Source organism: Oncorhynchus keta, chromosome 19 (genome assembly GCF_023373465.1).
Source record: "Oncorhynchus keta strain PuntledgeMale-10-30-2019 chromosome 19, Oket_V2, whole genome shotgun sequence".
In the NCBI taxonomy this organism is placed as follows: domain Eukaryota; kingdom Metazoa; phylum Chordata; class Actinopteri; order Salmoniformes; family Salmonidae; genus Oncorhynchus; species Oncorhynchus keta.
The window spans coordinates 7,746,715-7,765,660 of record NC_068439.1 but is presented as its reverse complement, the minus strand read 5'-3'; the positions used below and the strand labels follow the sequence as shown (position 1 = coordinate 7,765,660).

At 46.3% G+C, this 18,946-nt stretch overlaps 1 protein-coding gene across 1 annotated transcript in view; it reads right to left on the bottom strand.

Moving 5' to 3' along the window:
• The window catches only part of LOC118382331 (hippocalcin-like protein 1), a 102,351-nt gene that overhangs the window by 32,539 nt on the left and 50,866 nt on the right, over positions 1-18,946 (bottom strand). The window contains exon 2 of the mRNA XM_052469298.1: positions 3,752-3,922. Coding sequence (XP_052325258.1) covers positions 3,752-3,847 — 96 coding nt within the window. The 5' untranslated portion in view covers positions 3,848-3,922. The remainder of the gene's footprint in view (positions 1-3,751; positions 3,923-18,946) is intronic.

Below are 18,946 nucleotides of genomic sequence, written 5' to 3'. Positions count from 1 at the left end.
AAGCCAACACCTCATTTGGCCGCCTTTCGTTCCAGTACTCTGCTGCCTGTGACTGGAACGAATTGCAAAATCGCTGAAGTTGAGACTTTTATCTCCCTCACCAACTTCAAACATCAGCTATCCGAGCAGCTAACCGATCGCTGCAGCTGTACATAGTCTATAGGTAAATAGCTCACCCTTTTTCACCTACCTCATTCCCATACTGTTTTTATACTGTTTTTATTTATTTACTTTTCTGCTCTTTTGCACACCAATATCTCTACCTGTACATGCCCATCTGATCATTTGTCACTCCAGTGTTAATCTGCAATATTGTAATTATTCGCCTACCTCCTCATGCCTTTTGCACACATTGTATATAGACTGCCCATTTTTTTTCTACTGTGTTATTGACTTGCTAATTGTTTACTCCATGTGTAACTCTGTGTTGTCTGTTCACACTGCTATGCTTTATCTTGGCCAGGTCGCAGTTGCAAATGAGAACTTGTTCTCAACTAGCCTACCTGGTTAAATAAAGGTGAAATAAAAAAATAAAAATATTACTACTACTACTACTATTACTGCTACTGCTACTACTGCTACTACTACTACTGTTACTACTACTACAACTACTACTACTACTGTTACTACTGCTACTCCTACTGTTACTACTGTTATTACTACTACTACTACTATTACTGCTACTGCTACTGCTACTGCTACTACTGTTACTACTACTACTACTACTGTTACTACTACTACTAATGTTGTAGTTATTAATTGTCCCATCAACAATCATCCATATTAGCAAACATATTTAATTTCAAACTTCACATTTCTCTAGGACCCTCCTCTAGGACCCTTATTTATGGTAATATCAGCTATAAGTGGCCGGTCAGGTCAGTTTATCGTCTCAGCTCTACTTTATCTGCCATACGAGGCTGAGGGAGGTTAAATATCACAGACACGATGTGATTTATAGACGCCAAGGGGTCTCTGAGGTTGGACGTCAATACTCTCTTTCCTGGTATTACAGTATAGGGGAGGCAGCGTAGCCTAGTGGTTAGAGCATTGGACTAGTAACAGAAAGGTTGCAAGATCGAATGCCCCTGAACAAGGCAGGTTAACCCACTAGGCCGTCATTCTAAAATTTGAATTTGTTCTTAACTGACTTGCCTAGTTAAATAAAGATAAAATACATTTTAAAAAGTACTAGGCTAGCCGCACTACCCTCTGTAGCCCCATGGCAAGGAGCTCAGTCCCAGTGATGTGCTGGTCTATCTGCACTACCCTCTGTAGCACCATGGCAAGGAGCTCAGTCCCAGTGATGTGCTGGTCTGTCCGCACCACCCTCTGTAGCCCCATGTGATGGAGGGTAGTGGTATTGCTGTACCAAGCAGTGACGCAGGCAGTCAAGATGCTCTCAATGGTACAGCTGTGGAACGTTTTGAGGATCTGAGGGCCCATGCCAAAACAACACGCATTCTTCACAACCGTGAACAATTTTAAATATTTAGTGATTTGTACACCGAGGAAGTTGAAGCTCTCGATTCGCTCCACTGCATTCCCGTCGATGTGGAGTGCTCTTCCCTCCCCCACTTCCTCTAGTCCACGATCAGCTCCTTGGTCTTACTGACGAAGAGGGAGAGATTGCTGTTCTGGCACCACACTGTCAGGTCACTGACCTCCTAAACTGCAGGGTGACTCATCGTCAACGGTGACCAGGCCAACCACTGTTGTACCTTCAGCAAACATGATGATGGGGTTGGAGTCGTGGGTGAACAGGAGGGGCAGCATAACCTCTGGTTCTGGAGACCATTTCTCCACGGAGCGAGTCACGGGTACTTCCTATTTGAGCTTCTGCTTGTAAACAGGAAGCAGGCGTACAGAGTCATGATCTGATTTGCCGAATGGCAGACGAGAGAGGGAAGGCCTCGTAGTATGCTTGCTTCATGGTAGAATGACAGTGGGCATGGATTGTATCACCCCCTAATGGCGAGGGAGACGTGTTCATGGAAGTTGGGCATCACATGTGACGTGGCGACGTGGAATAAAACATCCCTGGCAACCAGAAAAGCAGCCTCTGGATGTAGGTTATAGCCTATAAATGCCAGCTTGTTATTTGTCTTGCCCTGAGGTGGAACGTATACAGCAGTCACAATAACCTCTGAAAAGACCCTTGGCATTTGATCATCAGCTATTCCAAGACGGGTGAACACACTACTACCGCGCTCGAGTCAGCACACCAGTTGTTGTTGATGAAGAAGCAAACCCCTCCCCCCCTAGACTTCCGACTCCACTATCCTGTCGGTATCTTATTGCCACGGGGGGTTTCTTATTGCCACGGGGGGTATCTTATAGCCACGGGGGGGTTTCTTATTGCCACGGGGGGTATCTTATAGCCACGGGGGGTATCTTATAGCCACGGGGGTATTTTATAGCCACGGGGGGTATCTTATAGCCACGGGGGGTATCTTATTGCCACGGGGGTTTCTTATTGCCACGGGGGTATCTTATAGCCACTGGGGGTATCTTATTGCCACGGGGGGTATCTTATTGCCACGGGGGGTATCTTATTGCCAAGGGGGGTATCTTATAGCCACGGGGGGTATCTTATAGCCACGGGGGGTATCTTATAGCCACGGGGTTATCTTATAGCCACGGGGGGTATCTTATTGCCACGGGGGGTATCTTATAGTCACGGGGGGTTCTTATTGCCACGGGGGGTATCTTATTGCCACGGGGGTATCTTATAGCCACGGGGGGTTTCTTATTGCCACGGGGGGTATTTTATTGCCACGGGGTATCTTATTGCCACGGGGGGTTTCTTATTGCCACGGGGGGTATCTTATTTCCACGGGGGGGTTTCTTATTGCCACGGGGGGGTTTCTTATTGCCACGGGGGGTTTCTTATTGCCACGGGGGGTACCTTATTGCCACGGGGGGTTTCTTATTGCCACGGGGGGTTTCTTATTGCCACGGGGGTATCTTATTGCCACGGGGGGTATCTTATTGCCACGGGGTTTCTTATTGCCACGGGGTATCTTATTGCCACGGGGTTTCTTATTGCCACGGGGTATCTTATTGCCACGGGGTTTCTTATTGCCACGGGGGGTATCTTATTGCCACGGGGGTTTCTTATTGCCACGGGGGTTTCTTATTGCCACGGGGGTTTCTTATTGCCACGGGGGGGTATCTTATTGCCACGGGGGGTTTCTTGTCCGAGAGCCATGTTTCAGAAAAGCAGAGAATATTGCAGTTTTCGAGAGTCCCGTTGGATCAGAGGTCATTCATTTTATGTGGCTGTACATTAGCCAATAGAACGGAGAGAAGAGGTGGCCGGTTCTCCCTTCAGCTCAATCTCACCAGGACACCCCCCCCCTCCTCTCTGGCCTTTGTAACGTTAGCTGTCCCTCTGTGGTAGCTCGAAAATTGGGTTGGGAATTCCAGAAAGCGTCCAGGGCGAACTTGAAGCCGGAATTGAGGAAAGTAGCTGCCCATCTGATGTTCAAACGTTCTTGTCGTTTGTATGAAATGATAGCAGATACATTTAGAGAACAGAAAAAAAATTAACGGCTACAGAATCACAAAATGGCAAAGTTGGGTCGAAGTTTGCAAAACAACTGACATCCGGGATAGTAACAACTTATCTGTACGTGTGTGTGTGTGTGTGTGTGTGTGTGTGTGTGTGTGTGCGCATGTGTACGTGTGTGTGTGGGTGTGTGTACTGTGTGTGTGTGTGTGTGTGTGTGTGTGTGTACTGTGTAGTCACCTTGTACCACTCCTGTAGCTCGTGGTCAGAGAACTCTGTGTTCTCTCTCAGGTCCTGAAGCATCTCTGGCCGTAGCTTGCTGTTCTGTTTCCCCATGGCAACGACGCAACACCGTGGCGACACACACTCAGTCTCAGTGGCAACAACACCTACCAGGCCCCTGGTTACAACCTGCCAATCACAGTGAAGAGAGAGTGTGAGTGACCAATCACAGAGGGTGAGTGGCCAATCACAGACTAGAGAGAAAAGGTCAGCGACCAATTAAATCAGGAAGCAATCTGAAACCAAATAATAAATGACAGAAGTGTCTACGGGCTGTAACCATGACAACGGGGGTCTGCTGTCCAATCAGAAATGATCCCTACAGTGGCTTTCAGAAAGTACTTACACCTCTTGATGTTTTCCACATTTTGTTGGGCAACATCCTAAGTTTAAAATTGCTTTAAAAAAGCTACGGCAAGACTTGAAAATGGCTGTCTAGCAATGATCAACAACCACAGGGCTTGAATAAAAAATATAAAAAATAACGTGTACATTTTGTCCAATCCAGGTGCGTAAAGCTCTTACAGATTTACCCAGAAAGACTCACAGTTGTAATCCCTACCGATGTGGATTCAAACATGTATTTACTCATGGGATGTGAATAATTACGTAAATGAGATATTTCTGTATTTCGTTTTCAATCATTTCTAAAAATGATGATTTCACTTTGTCAATACGGGGTATAGTGTGTAGATGGGTGGGATTTAAAAAATATATTTTAAACCATTTTGAATTCAGTCTGGAACACAACAAAATGTGGAATAAGTCAAGGGGTGTGAATACTTAGTGAAGGTCCTGTATATAGTCTTCCATCACATCAAAAGTAAGTCAAATAAAACATCCTACACTTTGAGCCCAGGATTACAACTTTGTAGCAACAGGGTTTTACCCCACAGTATTACAAACTGTGTAACGCATTTCAGTTCAGCGATGTTTTACCTCACATGCAACAGTTCTATTTCTGTTCTCTCCTATTTCACTTATAACCATTTCCTCACCCATTACAGGCATAAAACAATTCACAACCATTCGATAATCCTGAAGGTCCCTTTAGCCTTTACGATGACGTCAATGAGACAGACTGGGTTCATATGCAACCAACTGAGAGTTTAATATGAGTCAGCAGAGGGGGGAGGAGCAGAGAGGGGAGGAGCAGAGAGGAGAGGAGCGGAGCAAGGAGGAGACGAGCAGAGAGGAGAGGAGCAGAGAGGGGAGGAGCAGAGAGGGGGAGCAGAGAGGAGAGGAGCAGAGAGGGGAGGAGCAGAGAGGAGAGGAGCAGAGAGGGGAGGAACAGAGCAAGGAGGAGAGGTGCAGAGAGGGGAGGAGCAGAGAGGGGAGGAGCAGAGAGGGGAGGAGCAGAGAGGGGAGGAGCAGAGAGGAGAGGAGCGGAGAGGAGCAGAGAGGGGAGGAGCAGAGAGGAGAGGAGCGGAGAGGAGAGGAGCAGAGAGGGGAGGAGCAGAGAGGAGAGGAGCAGAGGGGAGAGGAGCGGAGCAGAGAGGAGCAGAGAGGATAGGAGCAGAGAGGGGAGGAGCAGAGAGGGGGGAGCAGAGAGGAGAGGAGCAGAGAGGGGAGGAGCAGAGAGGAGAGGAGCAGAGAGGGGAGGAGCAGAGAGGAGAGGAGCAGAGCAAGGAGGAGAGGAGCAGAGAGGTGAGGAGCAGAGCGAGCAGAGCGAGCAGAGAGGAGAGGAGCAGAGAGGAGAGGAGAAGAGAGGGGAGGGGAGGGGCAGAGAGTAGAGGAGCAGAGAGGAGAGGAGCGGAGAGGAGCAGAGGGGAGGAGCAGAGAGGAGCGGAGAGGAGAGGAGCAGAGAGGAGAGGAGCAGAGAGGAGTGGAGCAGAGAGGAGGGGAGCAGAGAGGGGAGGAGCAGAGAGGAGAGGAGCAGAGAGGAGTGGAGCAGAGAAGAGGAGCAGAGAGGAGAGGAGCAGAGAGGAGAGGAGCAGAGAGGAGCAGAGAGGCAGAGAGGAGCAGAGAGGAGAGGAGCAGAGAGGCAGGGAGGAGAGGAGCAGAGAGGAGAGGAGCAGAGAGGAGAGGAGCAGAGAGGACATCCACCCTGTGATAAATAAAAAATACATACGTTTCAGGGATCAATTGGACACCTTTTTTCAAATTCCGTCTAAAATGTCAAACCCAAATCTAACTACCTGTAGCTCGGGACCCATATCTAACTGTCTGTAGCTCGGGACCCATATCTAACTGCCTGTAGCTCGGGACCCATATCTAACTGTCTGTAGCTCGGGACCCATATCTAACTGTCTGTAGCTCAGGACCCAAATCTAACTGCCTGTAGCTCGGGACCCAAATCTAACTGCCTGTAGCTCAGGACCCATATCTAACTGCCTGTAGCTCAGGACCCAAATCTAACTGCCTGTAGCTCAGGACCCATATCTAACTGCCTGTAGCTCAGGACCCAAATCTAACTGCCTGTAGCTCGGGACCCAAATCTAACTGTCTGTAGCTCAGGACCCATATCTAACTGCCTGTAGCTCAGGACCCATATCTAACTGCCTGTAGCTCAGGACCCAAATCTAACTGCCTGTAGCTCAGGACCCATATCTAACTGCCTGTAGCTCAGGACCCAAATCTAACTGTCTGTAGCTCAGGACCCAAATCTAACTGCCTGTAGCTCAGGACCCAAATCTAACTGTCTGTAGCTCAGGACCCATATCTAACTGCCTGTAGCTCAGGACCCATATCTAACTGTCTGTAGCTCAGGACCCATATCTAACTGCCTGTAGCTCAGGACCCATATCTAACTGCCTGTAGCTCGGGACCCAAATCTAACTGTCTGTAGCTCAGGACCCATATCTAACTGCCTGTAGCTCAGGACCCATATCTAACTGCCTGTAGCTCAGGACCCATATCTAACTGCCTGTAGCTCGGGACCCATATCTAACTGCCTGTAGCTCGGGACCCATATCTAACTGCCTGTAGCTCGGGACCCAAATCTAACTGTCTGTAGCTCAGGACCCATATCTAACTGCCTGTAGCTCGGGACCCAAATCTAACTGTCTGTAGCTCAGGACCCAAATCTAACTGTCTGTAGCTTAGGACCCAAATCTAACTGCCTGTAGCTCGGGACCCAAATCTAACTGCCTGTAGCTCAGGACCCATATCTAACTGCCTGTAGCTCAGGACCCATATCTAACTGCCTGTAGCTCGGGACCCATATCTAACTGTCTGTAGCTCGGGACCCATATCTAACTGCCTGTAGCTCGGGACCCATATCTAACTGTCTGTAGCTCGGGACCCAAATCTAACTGTCTGTAGCTCGGGACCCATATCTAACTGCCTGTAGCTCGGGACCCAAATCTAACTGCCTGTAGCTCGGGACCCAAATCTAACTGTCTGTAGCTCAGGACCCATATCTAACTGCCTGTAGCTCGGGACCCAAATCTAACTGCCTGTAGCTCAGGACCCAAATCTAACTGTCTGTAGCTCGGGACCCAAATCTAACTGTCTGTAGCTCAGGACCCATATCTAACTGCCTGTAGCTCAGGACCCAAATCTAACTGCCTGTAGCTCAGGACCCAAATCTAACTGTCTGTAGCTCGGGACCCAAATCTAACTGTCTGTAGCTCAGGACCCATATCTAACTGCCTGTAGCTCAGGACCCATATCTAACTGCCTGTAGCTCAGGACCCATATCTAACTGCCTGTAGCTCGGGACCCAAATCTAACTGTCTGTAGCTCAGGACCCATATCTAACTGCCTGTAGCTCAGGACCCATATCTAACTGCCTGTAGCTCGGGACCCAAATCTAACTGTCTGTAGCTCAGGACCCAAATCTAACTGCCTGTAGCTAAGGACCCATATCTAACTGCCTGTAGCTCAGGACCCATATCTAACTGTCTGTAGCTCGGGACCCAAATCTAACTGCCTGTAGCTCAGGACCCATATCTAACTGCCTGTAGCTCAGGACCCATATCTAACTGTCTGTAGCTCGGGACCCAAATCTAACTGCCTGTAGCTCAGGACCCATATCTAACTGCCTGTAGCTCAGGACCCATATCTAACTGCCTGTAGCTCAGGACCCATATCTAACTGCCTGTAGCTCGGGACCCAAATCTAACTGCCTGTAGCTCAGGACCCATATCTAACTGCCTGTAGCTCAGGACCAAAATCTAACTGCCTGTAGCTCGGGACCCAAATCTAACTGTCTGTAGCTCAGGACCCATATCTAACTGCCTGTAGCTCAGGACCCATATCTAACTGCCTGTAGCTCGGGACCCAAATCTAACTGCCTGTAGCTCAGGACCCATATCTAACTGCCTGTAGCTCAGGACCCAAATCTAACTGCCTGTAGCTCGGGACCCAAATCTAACTGTCTGTAGCTCAGGACCCATATCTAACTGCCTGTAGCTCAGGACCCATATCTAACTGCCTGTAGCTCAGGACCCATATCTAACTGCCTGTAGCTCAGGACCCATATCTAACTGCCTGTAGCTCAGGACCCATATCTAACTGCCTGTAGCTCAGGACCCATATCTAACTGCCTGTAGCTCGGGACCCATATCTAACTGCCTGTAGCTCGGGACCCATATCTAACTGCCTGTAGCTCGGGACCCAAATCTAACTGTCTGTAGCTCGGGACCCATATCTAACTGCCTGTAGCTCGGGACCCATATCTAACTGCCTGTAGCTCGGGACCCATATCTAACTGCCTGTAGCTCGGGACCCAAATCTAACTGTCTGTAGCTCGGGACCCATATCTAACTGCCTGTAGCTCGGGACCCAAATCTAACTGCCTGTAGCTCGGGACCCAAATCTAACTGTCTGTAGCTCGGGACCCAAATCTAACTGCCTGTAGCTCAGGACCCATATCTAACTGCCTGTAGCTCAGGACCCAAATCTAACTGCCTGTAGCTCAGGACCCAAATCTAACTGTCTGTAGCTCGGGACCCAAATCTAACTGTCTGTAGCTCAGGACCCATATCTAACTGCCTGTAGCTCAGGACCCATATCTAACTGCCTGTAGCTCAGGACCCATATCTAACTGCCTGTAGCTCGGGACCCAAATCTAACTGTCTGTAGCTCAGGACCCATATCTAACTGCCTGTAGCTCAGGACCCATATCTAACTGCCTGTAGCTCGGGACCCAAATCTAACTGCCTGTAGCTCAGGACCCAAATCTAACTGTCTGTAGCTCAGGACCCAAATCTAACTGCCTGTAGCTCGGGACCCAAATCTAACTGCCTGTAGCTCAGGACCCAAATCTAACTGTCTGTAGCTCGGGACCCAAATCTAACTGTCTGTAGCTCAGGACCCATATCTAACTGCCTGTAGCTCAGGACCCATATCTAACTGCCTGTAGCTCAGGACCCATATCTAACTGCCTGTAGCTCGGGACCCAAATCTAACTGTCTGTAGCTCAGGACCCATATCTAACTGCCTGTAGCTCAGGACCCATATCTAACTGCCTGTAGCTCAGGACCCAAATCTAACTGTCTGTAGCTCAGGACCCAAATCTAACTGCCTGTAGCTCAGGACCCAAATCTAACTGTCTGTAGCTCGGGACCCAAATCTAACTCTCTGTAGCTCGGGACCCAAATCTAACTGCCTGTAGCTCAGGACCCAAATCTAACTTCCTGTAGCTCAGGACCCAAATCTAACTGCCTGTAGCTCAGGACCCAAATCTAACTGCCTGTAGCTCGGGACCCAAATCTAACTGTCTGTAGCTCGGGACCCAAATCTAACTGCCTGTAGCTCGGGACCCAAATCTAACTGCCTGTAGCTCAGGACCCAAATCTAACTGCCTGTAGCTCAGGACCCATATCTAACTGCCTGTAGCTCAGGACCCAAATCTAACTGCCTGTAGCTCAGGACCCAAATCTAACTGCCTGTAGCTCAGGACCCACATCTAACTGCCTGTAGCTCAGGACCCATATCTAACTGCCTGTAGCTCAGGACCCATATCTAACTGTCTGTAGCTCAGGACCCATATCTAACTGCCTGTAGCTCGGGACCCATATCTAACTGCCTGTAGCTCAGGACCCATATCTAACTGCCTGTAGTTCAGGACCCAAATCTAACTGCCTGTAGCTCGGGACCCAAATCTAACTGTCTGTAGCTCAGGACCCAAATCTAACTGCCTGTAGCTAAGGACCCATATCTAACTGCCTGTAGCTCAGGACCCATATCTAACTGTCTGTAGCTCGGGACCCAAATCTAACTGCCTGTAGCTCAGGACCCATATCTAACTGCCTGTAGCTCAGGACCCATATCTAACTGTCTGTAGCTCGGGACCCAAATCTAACTGCCTGTAGCTCAGGACCCATATCTAACTGCCTGTAGCTCAGGACCCATATCTAACTGCCTGTAGCTCAGGACCCATATCTAACTGCCTGTAGCTCAGGACCCAAATCTAACTGCCTGTAGCTCAGGACCCATATCTAACTGCCTGTAGCTCAGGACCCAAATCTAACTGCCTGTAGCTCAGGACCCAAATCTAACTGTCTGTAGCTCAGGACCCATATCTAACTGCCTGTAGCTCAGGACCCATATCTAACTGCCTGTAGCTCAGGACCCATATCTAACTGCCTGTAGCTCAGGACCCAAATCTAACTGCCTGTAGCTCAGGACCCAAATCTAACTGCCTGTAGCTCAGGACCCATATCTAACTGCCTGTAGCTCAGGACCCAAATCTAACTGTCTGTAGCTCAGGACCCAAATCTAACTGCCTGTAGCTCAGGACCCAAATCTAACTGTCTGTAGCTCAGGACCCATATCTAACTGCCTGTAGCTCAGGACCCATATCTAACTGTCTGTAGCTCAGGACCCATATCTAACTGCCTGTAGCTCAGGACCCATATCTAACTGCCTGTAGCTCAGGACCCATATCTAACTGCCTGTAGCTCGGGACCCAAATCTAACTGTCTGTAGCTCAGGACCCATATCTAACTGCCTGTAGCTCAGGACCCATATCTAACTGCCTGTAGCTCAGGACCCATATCTAACTGCCTGTAGCTCAGGACCCAAATCTAACTGTCTGTAGCTCAGGACCCAAATCTAACTGCCTGTAGCTCAGGACCCAAATCTAACTGTCTGTAGCTCGGGACCCAAATCTAACTGTCTGTAGCTCGGGACCCAAATCTAACTGCCTGTAGCTCGGGACCCAAATCTAACTGCCTGTAGCTCAGGACCCAAATCTAACTGCCTGTAGCTCAGGACCCAAATCTAACTGCCTGTAGCTCAGGACCCAAATCTAACTGCCTGTAGCTCGGGACCCAAATCTAACTGTCTGTAGCTCGGGACCCAAATCTAACTGCCTGTAGCTCGGGACCCAAATCTAACTGCCTGTAGCTCAGGACCCAAATCTAACTGCCTGTAGCTCGGGACCCAAATCTAACTGCCTGTAGCTCAGGACCCAAATCTAACTGCCTGTAGCTCAGGACCCAAATCTAACTGCCTGTAGCTCAGGACCCAAATCTAACTGCCTGTAGCTCAGGACCCAAATCTAACTGCCTGTAGCTCAGGACCCAAATCTAACTGCCTGTAGCTCAGGACCCAAATCTAACTGCCTGTAGCTCAGGACCCAAATCTAACGGCCTGTAGCTCAGGACCCAAATCTAACTGCCTGTAGCTCAGGACCCAAATCTACCGGCCTGTAGCTCAGGACCAAAATCTAACTGCCTGTAGCTCAGGACCCCACTCTAACTGCCTGTAGCTCAGGACCCAAATCTAACTGCCTGTAGCTCAGGACCCAAATCTAACTGCCTGTAGCTCAGGACCCAAATCTAACTGCCTGTAGCTCGGGACCCAAATCTAACTGCCTGTATGTAGCTCAGGACCCAAATCTAACTGCCTGTAGCTCGGGACCCAAATCTAACTGCCTGTAGCTCAGGACCCAAATCTAACTGCCTGTAGCTCAGGACCCAAATCTAACTGTCTGTAGCTCAGGACCCAAATCTAACTGTCTGTAGCTCAGGACCCAAATCTAACTGCCTGTAGCTCAGGACCCAAATCTAACGACCTGTAGCTCAGGACCCAAATCTAACTGCCTGTAGCTCAGGACCCAAATCTAACGGCCTGTAGCTCAGGACCCAAATCTAACTGCCTGTAGCTCAAGACCCAAATCTAACTGCCTGTAGCTCAGGACCCAAATCTAACTGCCTGTAGCTCAGGACCCAAATCTAACTGCCTGTAGCTCAGGACCCAAATCTAACTGCCTGTAGCTCAGGACCCAAATCTAACTGCCTGTAGCTCAGGACCCAAATCTAACTGCCTGTAGCTCAGGACCCAAATCTAACGGCCTGTAGCTCAGGACCCAAATCTAACTGCCTGTAGCTCAGGACCTGAAGCAAGGATATGCATATTATTGATACCATTTGAAAAAAAAACACTGAAGTTTTTGGAAATATGAAATGAATGTGGGAGAATATAACACATTAGATCTGGTAGAAGATAATACAAAGAAAAAAACGTGTTTAATTTTCATCTTTGAAATGCAAGTGAAAGGCCATAATGTATTATTCCAGCCCAGGCACAATTTAAATGTTGGCCACTAGATGGCAGCAGTGTATCAAATCAAAGTTTGTTTTATCACGTGCGCCGAATAAAACAGGTGATTAAAGTGAAATGCTTACTTACAGGCTCTAACCAATAGTGCAAAGAAGGTATTATGTGAATGATAGGTAAGCAAAGAAATATAAACAACAGTAAAAAGACAGTGAAAAGTATCAGTAGCGAGGCTCTTTACAGTAGAGAGGCTCTTTACAGTAGAGAGGCTATATACAGTAGAGACTATATACAGTAGAGAGGCAATATACAGTAGAGAGGCTACATACAGTAGAGGTTATATACAGTAGAGAGGCAATATACAGTAGAGAGGCTACATACAGTAGAGACTATATACAGTAGAGAGGCAATATACAGTAGAGAGGCTACATACAGTAGAGACTATATACAGTAGAGAGGTAGATGGGCTATATACAGTAGAGGCTATATACAGTAGAGAGGCAATAACAGTAGAGAGGCTATATACAGTAGAGAGGCTATATACAGTAGAGAGGCTATATACAGTAGAGAGGTTATATACAGTAGAGAGGCTATATACAGTAGAGAGGTTATATACAGTAGAGGCTATATACAGTAGAGAGGCTATATACAGTAGAGAGGCTATATACAGTAGAGAGGCTACATAAAGTAGAGAGGCTACATACAGTAGAGGCTATATACAGTAGAGGGCTATATACAGTAGAGGCTATATACAGTAGAGAGGCTATATACAGTAGAGAGGCTATATACAGTAGAGAGACTATATACAGTAGAGAGGCTACATACAGTAGAGGCTATATACACTAGAGAGTCTCTATACAGTAGAGAGGTTATATACAGTAGACAGGCTATATACAGTAGAGAGGCTACATACAGTAGAGAGGCTACATAAAGTAGAGCGGCTACATACAGTAGAGAGGCTATAACAGTAGCGAGGCTACATACAGTAGAGAGGCTATATACAGTAGAGAGGCTATATACAGTAGTGAGGCTATATACAGTAGAGAGGCTATATACAGTAGAGAGGCTATATACAGTAGAGAGGCTACATACAGTAGAGAGGCTATATACAGTAGAGAGGCTATATACAGTAGAGAGGCTATATACAGTAGAGAGGCTCTATACAGTAGAGAGGCTCTATACAGTAGAGAGGCTATATACAGTAGCGAGGCTATATACAGTAGAGAGGCTATATACAGTAGCGAGGCTACATACAGTAGCGAGGCTATATACAGTAGAGAGGCTATATACAGTAGCGAGGCTATATACAGTAGCGAGGCTATATACAGTAGCGAGGCTATATACAGTAGCGAGGCTATATACAGTAGCGAGGCTACATACAGTAGCGAGGCTATATACAGTAGAGAGGCTCTATACAGTAGAGAGCTATATACAGTAGAGAGGCTCTATACAGTAGAGAGGCTATATACAGTAGCGAGGCTATATACAGTAGCGAGGCTACATACAGTAGCGAGGCTATATACAGTAGAGAGGCTCTATACAGTAGAGAGGCTATATACAGTAGAGAGGCTATATACAGTAGAGAGGCTATATACAGTAGCGATGCTACATACAGTAGAGAGGCTACATACAGTAGAGAGGCTACATACAGTAGAGAGGCTATATACAGTAGAGAGGCTATATACAGTAGCGAGGCTACATACAGTAGAGAGGCTATATACAGTAGAGAGGCTATATACAGTAGCGATGCTACATACAGTAGAGAGGCTACATACAGTAGAGAGGCTACATACAGTAGAGGGCTATATACAGTAGAGAGGCTATATACAGTAGCGAGGCTACATACAGTAGAGAGGCTATATACAGTAGAGAGGCTATATACAGTAGAGAGGCTATATACAGTAGCGAGGCTCTATACAGTAGAGAGGCTACATACAGTAGAGAGGCTACATACAGTAGAGAGGCTATATACAGTAGAGAGGCTATATACAGTAGCGAGGCTATATACAGTAGAGAGGCTATATACAGTAGCGAGGCTACATACAGTAGCGAGGCTATATACAGTAGAGAGGCTATATACAGTAGCAGGCTATATACAGTAGCGAGGCTATATACAGTAGCGAGGCTATATACAGTAGCGAGGCTATATACAGTAGCGAGGCTACATACAGTAGCGAGGCTATATACAGTAGAGAGGCTCTATACAGTAGAGAGGCTATATACAGTAGAGAGGCTCTATACAGTAGAGAGGCTATATACAGTAGCGAGGCTATATACAGTAGCGAGGCTACATACAGTAGCGAGGCTATATACAGTAGAGAGGCTCTATACAGTAGAGAGGCTATATACAGTAGAGAGGCTATATACAGTAGAGAGGCTACATACAGTAGAGAGGCTACATACAGTAGAGAGGCTACATACAGTAGAGAGGCTATATACAGTAGAGAGGCTATATACAGTAGAGAGGCTACATACAGTAGAGAGGCTATATACAGTAGAGAGGCTATATACAGTAGAGAGGCTATATACAGTAGAGAGGCTACATACAGTAGAGAGGCTACATACAGTAGAGAGGCTATATACAGTAGAGAGGCTATATACAGTAGAGAGGCTACATACAGTAGAGAGGCTATATACAGTAGAGAGGCTACATACAGTAGAGAGGCTATATACAGTAGAGAGGCTATATACAGTAGAGAGGCTACATACAGTAGAGAGGCTATATACAGTAGAGAGGCTACATACAGTAGAGAGGCTATATACAGTAGAGAGGCTACATACAGTAGAGAGGCTATATACAGTAGCGAGGCTACATACAGTAGAGAGGCTACATACAGTAGAGAGGCTATATACAGTAGCGAGGCTACATACAGTAGAGAGGCTACATACAGTAGAGAGCTATATACAGTAGAGAGGCTACATACAGTAGAGAGGCTACATACAGTAGAGGGCTATATACAGTAGAGAGGCTACATACAGTAGAGAGGCTATATACAGTAGAGAGGCTATATACAGTAGCGAGGCTCTATACAGTAGAGAGGCTACATACAGTAGAGAGGCTACATACAGTAGAGAGGCTATATACAGTAGAGAGGCTACATACAGTAGAGAGGCTATATACAGTAGAGAGGCTACATACAGTAGAGAGGCTATATACAGTAGAGAGGCTATATACAGTAGAGAGGCTACATACAGTAGAGAGGCTACATACAGTAGAGAGGCTATATACAGTAGAGAGGCTATATACAGTAGAGAGGCTACATACAGTAGAGAGGCTACATACAGTAGAGAGGCTACATACAGTAGAGGCTATATACAGTAGAGAGGCTACATACAGTAGAGAGGCTATATACAGTAGAGAGGCTACATACAGTAGAGAGGCTACATACAGTAGAGAGGCTACATACAGTAGAGAGGCTATATACAGTAGAGAGGCTACATACAGTAGAGAGGCTATATACAGTAGAGAGGCTATATACAGTAGAGAGGCTACATACAGTAGAGAGGCTACATACAGTAGAGAGGCTATATACAGTAGAGAGGCTACATACAGTAGAGAGGCTACATACAGTAGAGAGGCTACATACAGTAGAGAGGCTATATACAGTAGAGAGGCTACATACAGTAGAGAGGCTACATACAGTAGAGAGGCTATATACAGTAGAGAGGCTACATACAGTAGAGAGGCTATATACAGTAGAGAGGCTACATACAGTAGAGAGGCTACATACAGTAGAGAGGCTATATACAGTAGAGAGGCTACATACAGTAGAGAGGCTACATACAGTAGAGAGGCTACATACAGTAGAGAGGCTACATACAGTAGAGAGGCTATATACAGTAGAGAGGCTACATACAGTAGAGAGGCTACATACAGTAGAGAGGCTATATACAGTAGAGAGGCTACATACAGTAGAGAGGCTATATACAGTAGAGAGGCTACATACAGTAGAGAGGCTACATACAGTAGAGAGGCTATATACAGTAGAGAGGCTATATACAGTAGAGAGGCTATATACAGTAGAGAGGCTATATACAGTAGAGAGGCTACATACAGTAGAGAGGCTACATACAGTAGAGAGGCTATATACAGTAGAGAGGCTACATACAGTAGAGAGGCTATATACAGTAGAGAGGCTACATACAGTAGAGAGGCTACATACAGTAGAGAGGCTATATACAGTAGAGAGGCTACATACAGTAGAGAGGCTACATACAGTAGAGAGGCTATATACAGTAGAGAGGCTATATACAGTAGAGAGGCTACATACAGTAGAGAGGCTACATACAGTAGAGAGGCTACATACAGTAGAGAGGCTATATACAGTAGAGAGGCTACATACAGTAGAGAGGCTATATATATACAGTAGAGAGGCTACATACAGTAGAGAGGCTACATACAGTAGAGAGGCTACATACAGTAGAGAGGCTATATACAGTAGAGAGGCTACATACAGTAGAGAGGCTATATACAGTAGAGAGGCTACATACAGTAGAGAGGCTACATACAGTAGAGAGGCTATATACAGTAGAGAGGCTACATACAGTAGAGAGGCTACATACAGTAGAGAGGCTACATACAGTAGAGAGGCTATATACAGTAGAGAGGCTACATACAGTAGAGAGGCTATATACAGTAGAGAGGCTACATACAGTAGAGAGGCTATATACAGTAGAGAGGCTACATACAGTAGAGAGGCTACATACAGTAGAGAGGCTATATACAGTAGAGAGGCTACATACAGTAGAGAGGCTACATACAGTAGAGAGGCTACATACAGTAGAGAGGCTACATACAGTAGAGAGGCTACATACAGTAGAGAGGCTATATACAGTAGAGAGGCTACATACAGTAGAGAGGCTACATACAGTAGAGAGGCTATATACAGTAGAGAGGCTACATACAGTAGAGAGGCTACATACAGTAGAGAGGCTATATACAGTAGAGAGGCTACATACAGTAGAGAGGCTACATACAGTAGAGAGGCTATATACAGTAGAGAGGCTATATACAGTAGAGAGCTACATACAGTAGAGAGGCTACATACAGTAGAGAGGCTATATACAGTAGAGAGGCTACATACAGTAGAGAGGCTATATACAGTAGAGAGGCTACATACAGTAGAGAGGCTACATACAGTAGAGAGGCTATATACAGTAGAGAGGCTACATACAGTAGAGAGGCTACATACAGTAGAGAGGCTATATACAGTAGAGAGGCTACATACAGTAGAGAGGCTATATACAGTAGAGAGGCTATATACAGTAGCGAGGCTATATACAGTAGAGAGGCTACATACAGTAGAGAGGCTACATACAGTAGAGAGGCTATATACAGTAGAGAGGCTACATACAGTAGAGAGGCTATATACAGTAGAGAGGCTACATACAGTAGAGAGGCTACATACAGTAGAGAGGCTATATACAGTAGAGAGGCTACATACAGTAGAGAGGCTACATACAGTAGAGAGGCTATATACAGTAGAGAGGCTATATACAGTAGAGAGGCTACATACAGTAGAGAGGCTACATACAGTAGAGAGGCTACATACAGTAGAGAGGCTATATACAGTAGAGAGGCTACATACAGTAGAGAGGCTACATACAGTAGAGAGGCTATATACAGTAGAGGTTATATACAGTAGAGGGCTATATACAGTAGCGAGGCTACATACAGTAGAGAGGCTATATACAGTAGAGGCTATATACAGTAGAGAGGCTACATACAGTAGAGAGGCTATAACAGTAGAGAGGTTATATACAGTAGAGAGGCTATATACAGTAGAGAGGCTATATACAGTAGAGAGGCTATAACAGTAGAGAGGCTATATACAGTAAAGAGGCTATAACAGTAGAGAGGCTATATACAGTAGAGAGGCTATATACAGTAGAGAGGCTATATACAGTAGAGAGGCTATATACAGTAGAGAGGCTATATACAGTAGAGAGGCTATAACAGTAGAGAGGCTATAACAGTAGAGAGGCTATACACAGTAAAGAGGCTATAACAGTAGAGAGGCTATAACAGTAGAGAGGCTATATACAGTAAAGAGGCTATAACAGTAGAGAGGCTATAACAGTAGAGAGGCTATATACAGTAAAGAGGCTATAACAGTAGAGAGGCTATAACAGTAGAGAGGCTATATACAGTAGAGAGGCTACATACAGTAGAGAGGCTATAACAGTAGAGAGGTTATATACAGTAGAGAGGCTATATACAGTAGAGAGGCTACATACAGTAGAGGGCTATATACAGTAGAGGCTATATACAGTAGAGGCTATATACAGTAGAGAGGCTACATACAGTAGAGAGGCTACATACAGTAGAGAGGCTATATACAGTAGAGAGGCTACATACAGTAGAGAGGCTACATACAGTAGAGAGGCTATATACAGTAGAGAGGCTATATACAGTAGAGAGGCTACATACAGTAGAGAGGCTACATACAGTAGAGAGGCTACATACAGTAGAGAGGCTATATACAGTAGAGAGGCTACATACAGTAGAGAGGCTATATACAGTAGAGAGGCTATATACAGTAGAGAGGCTACATACAGTAGAGAGGCTACATACAGTAGAGAGGCTATATACAGTAGAGAGGTTATATACAGTAGAGAGCTATATACAGTAGCGAGGCTATATACAGTAGAGAGGCTATATACAGTAGAGAGGCTATATACAGTAGAGAGGCTACATACAGT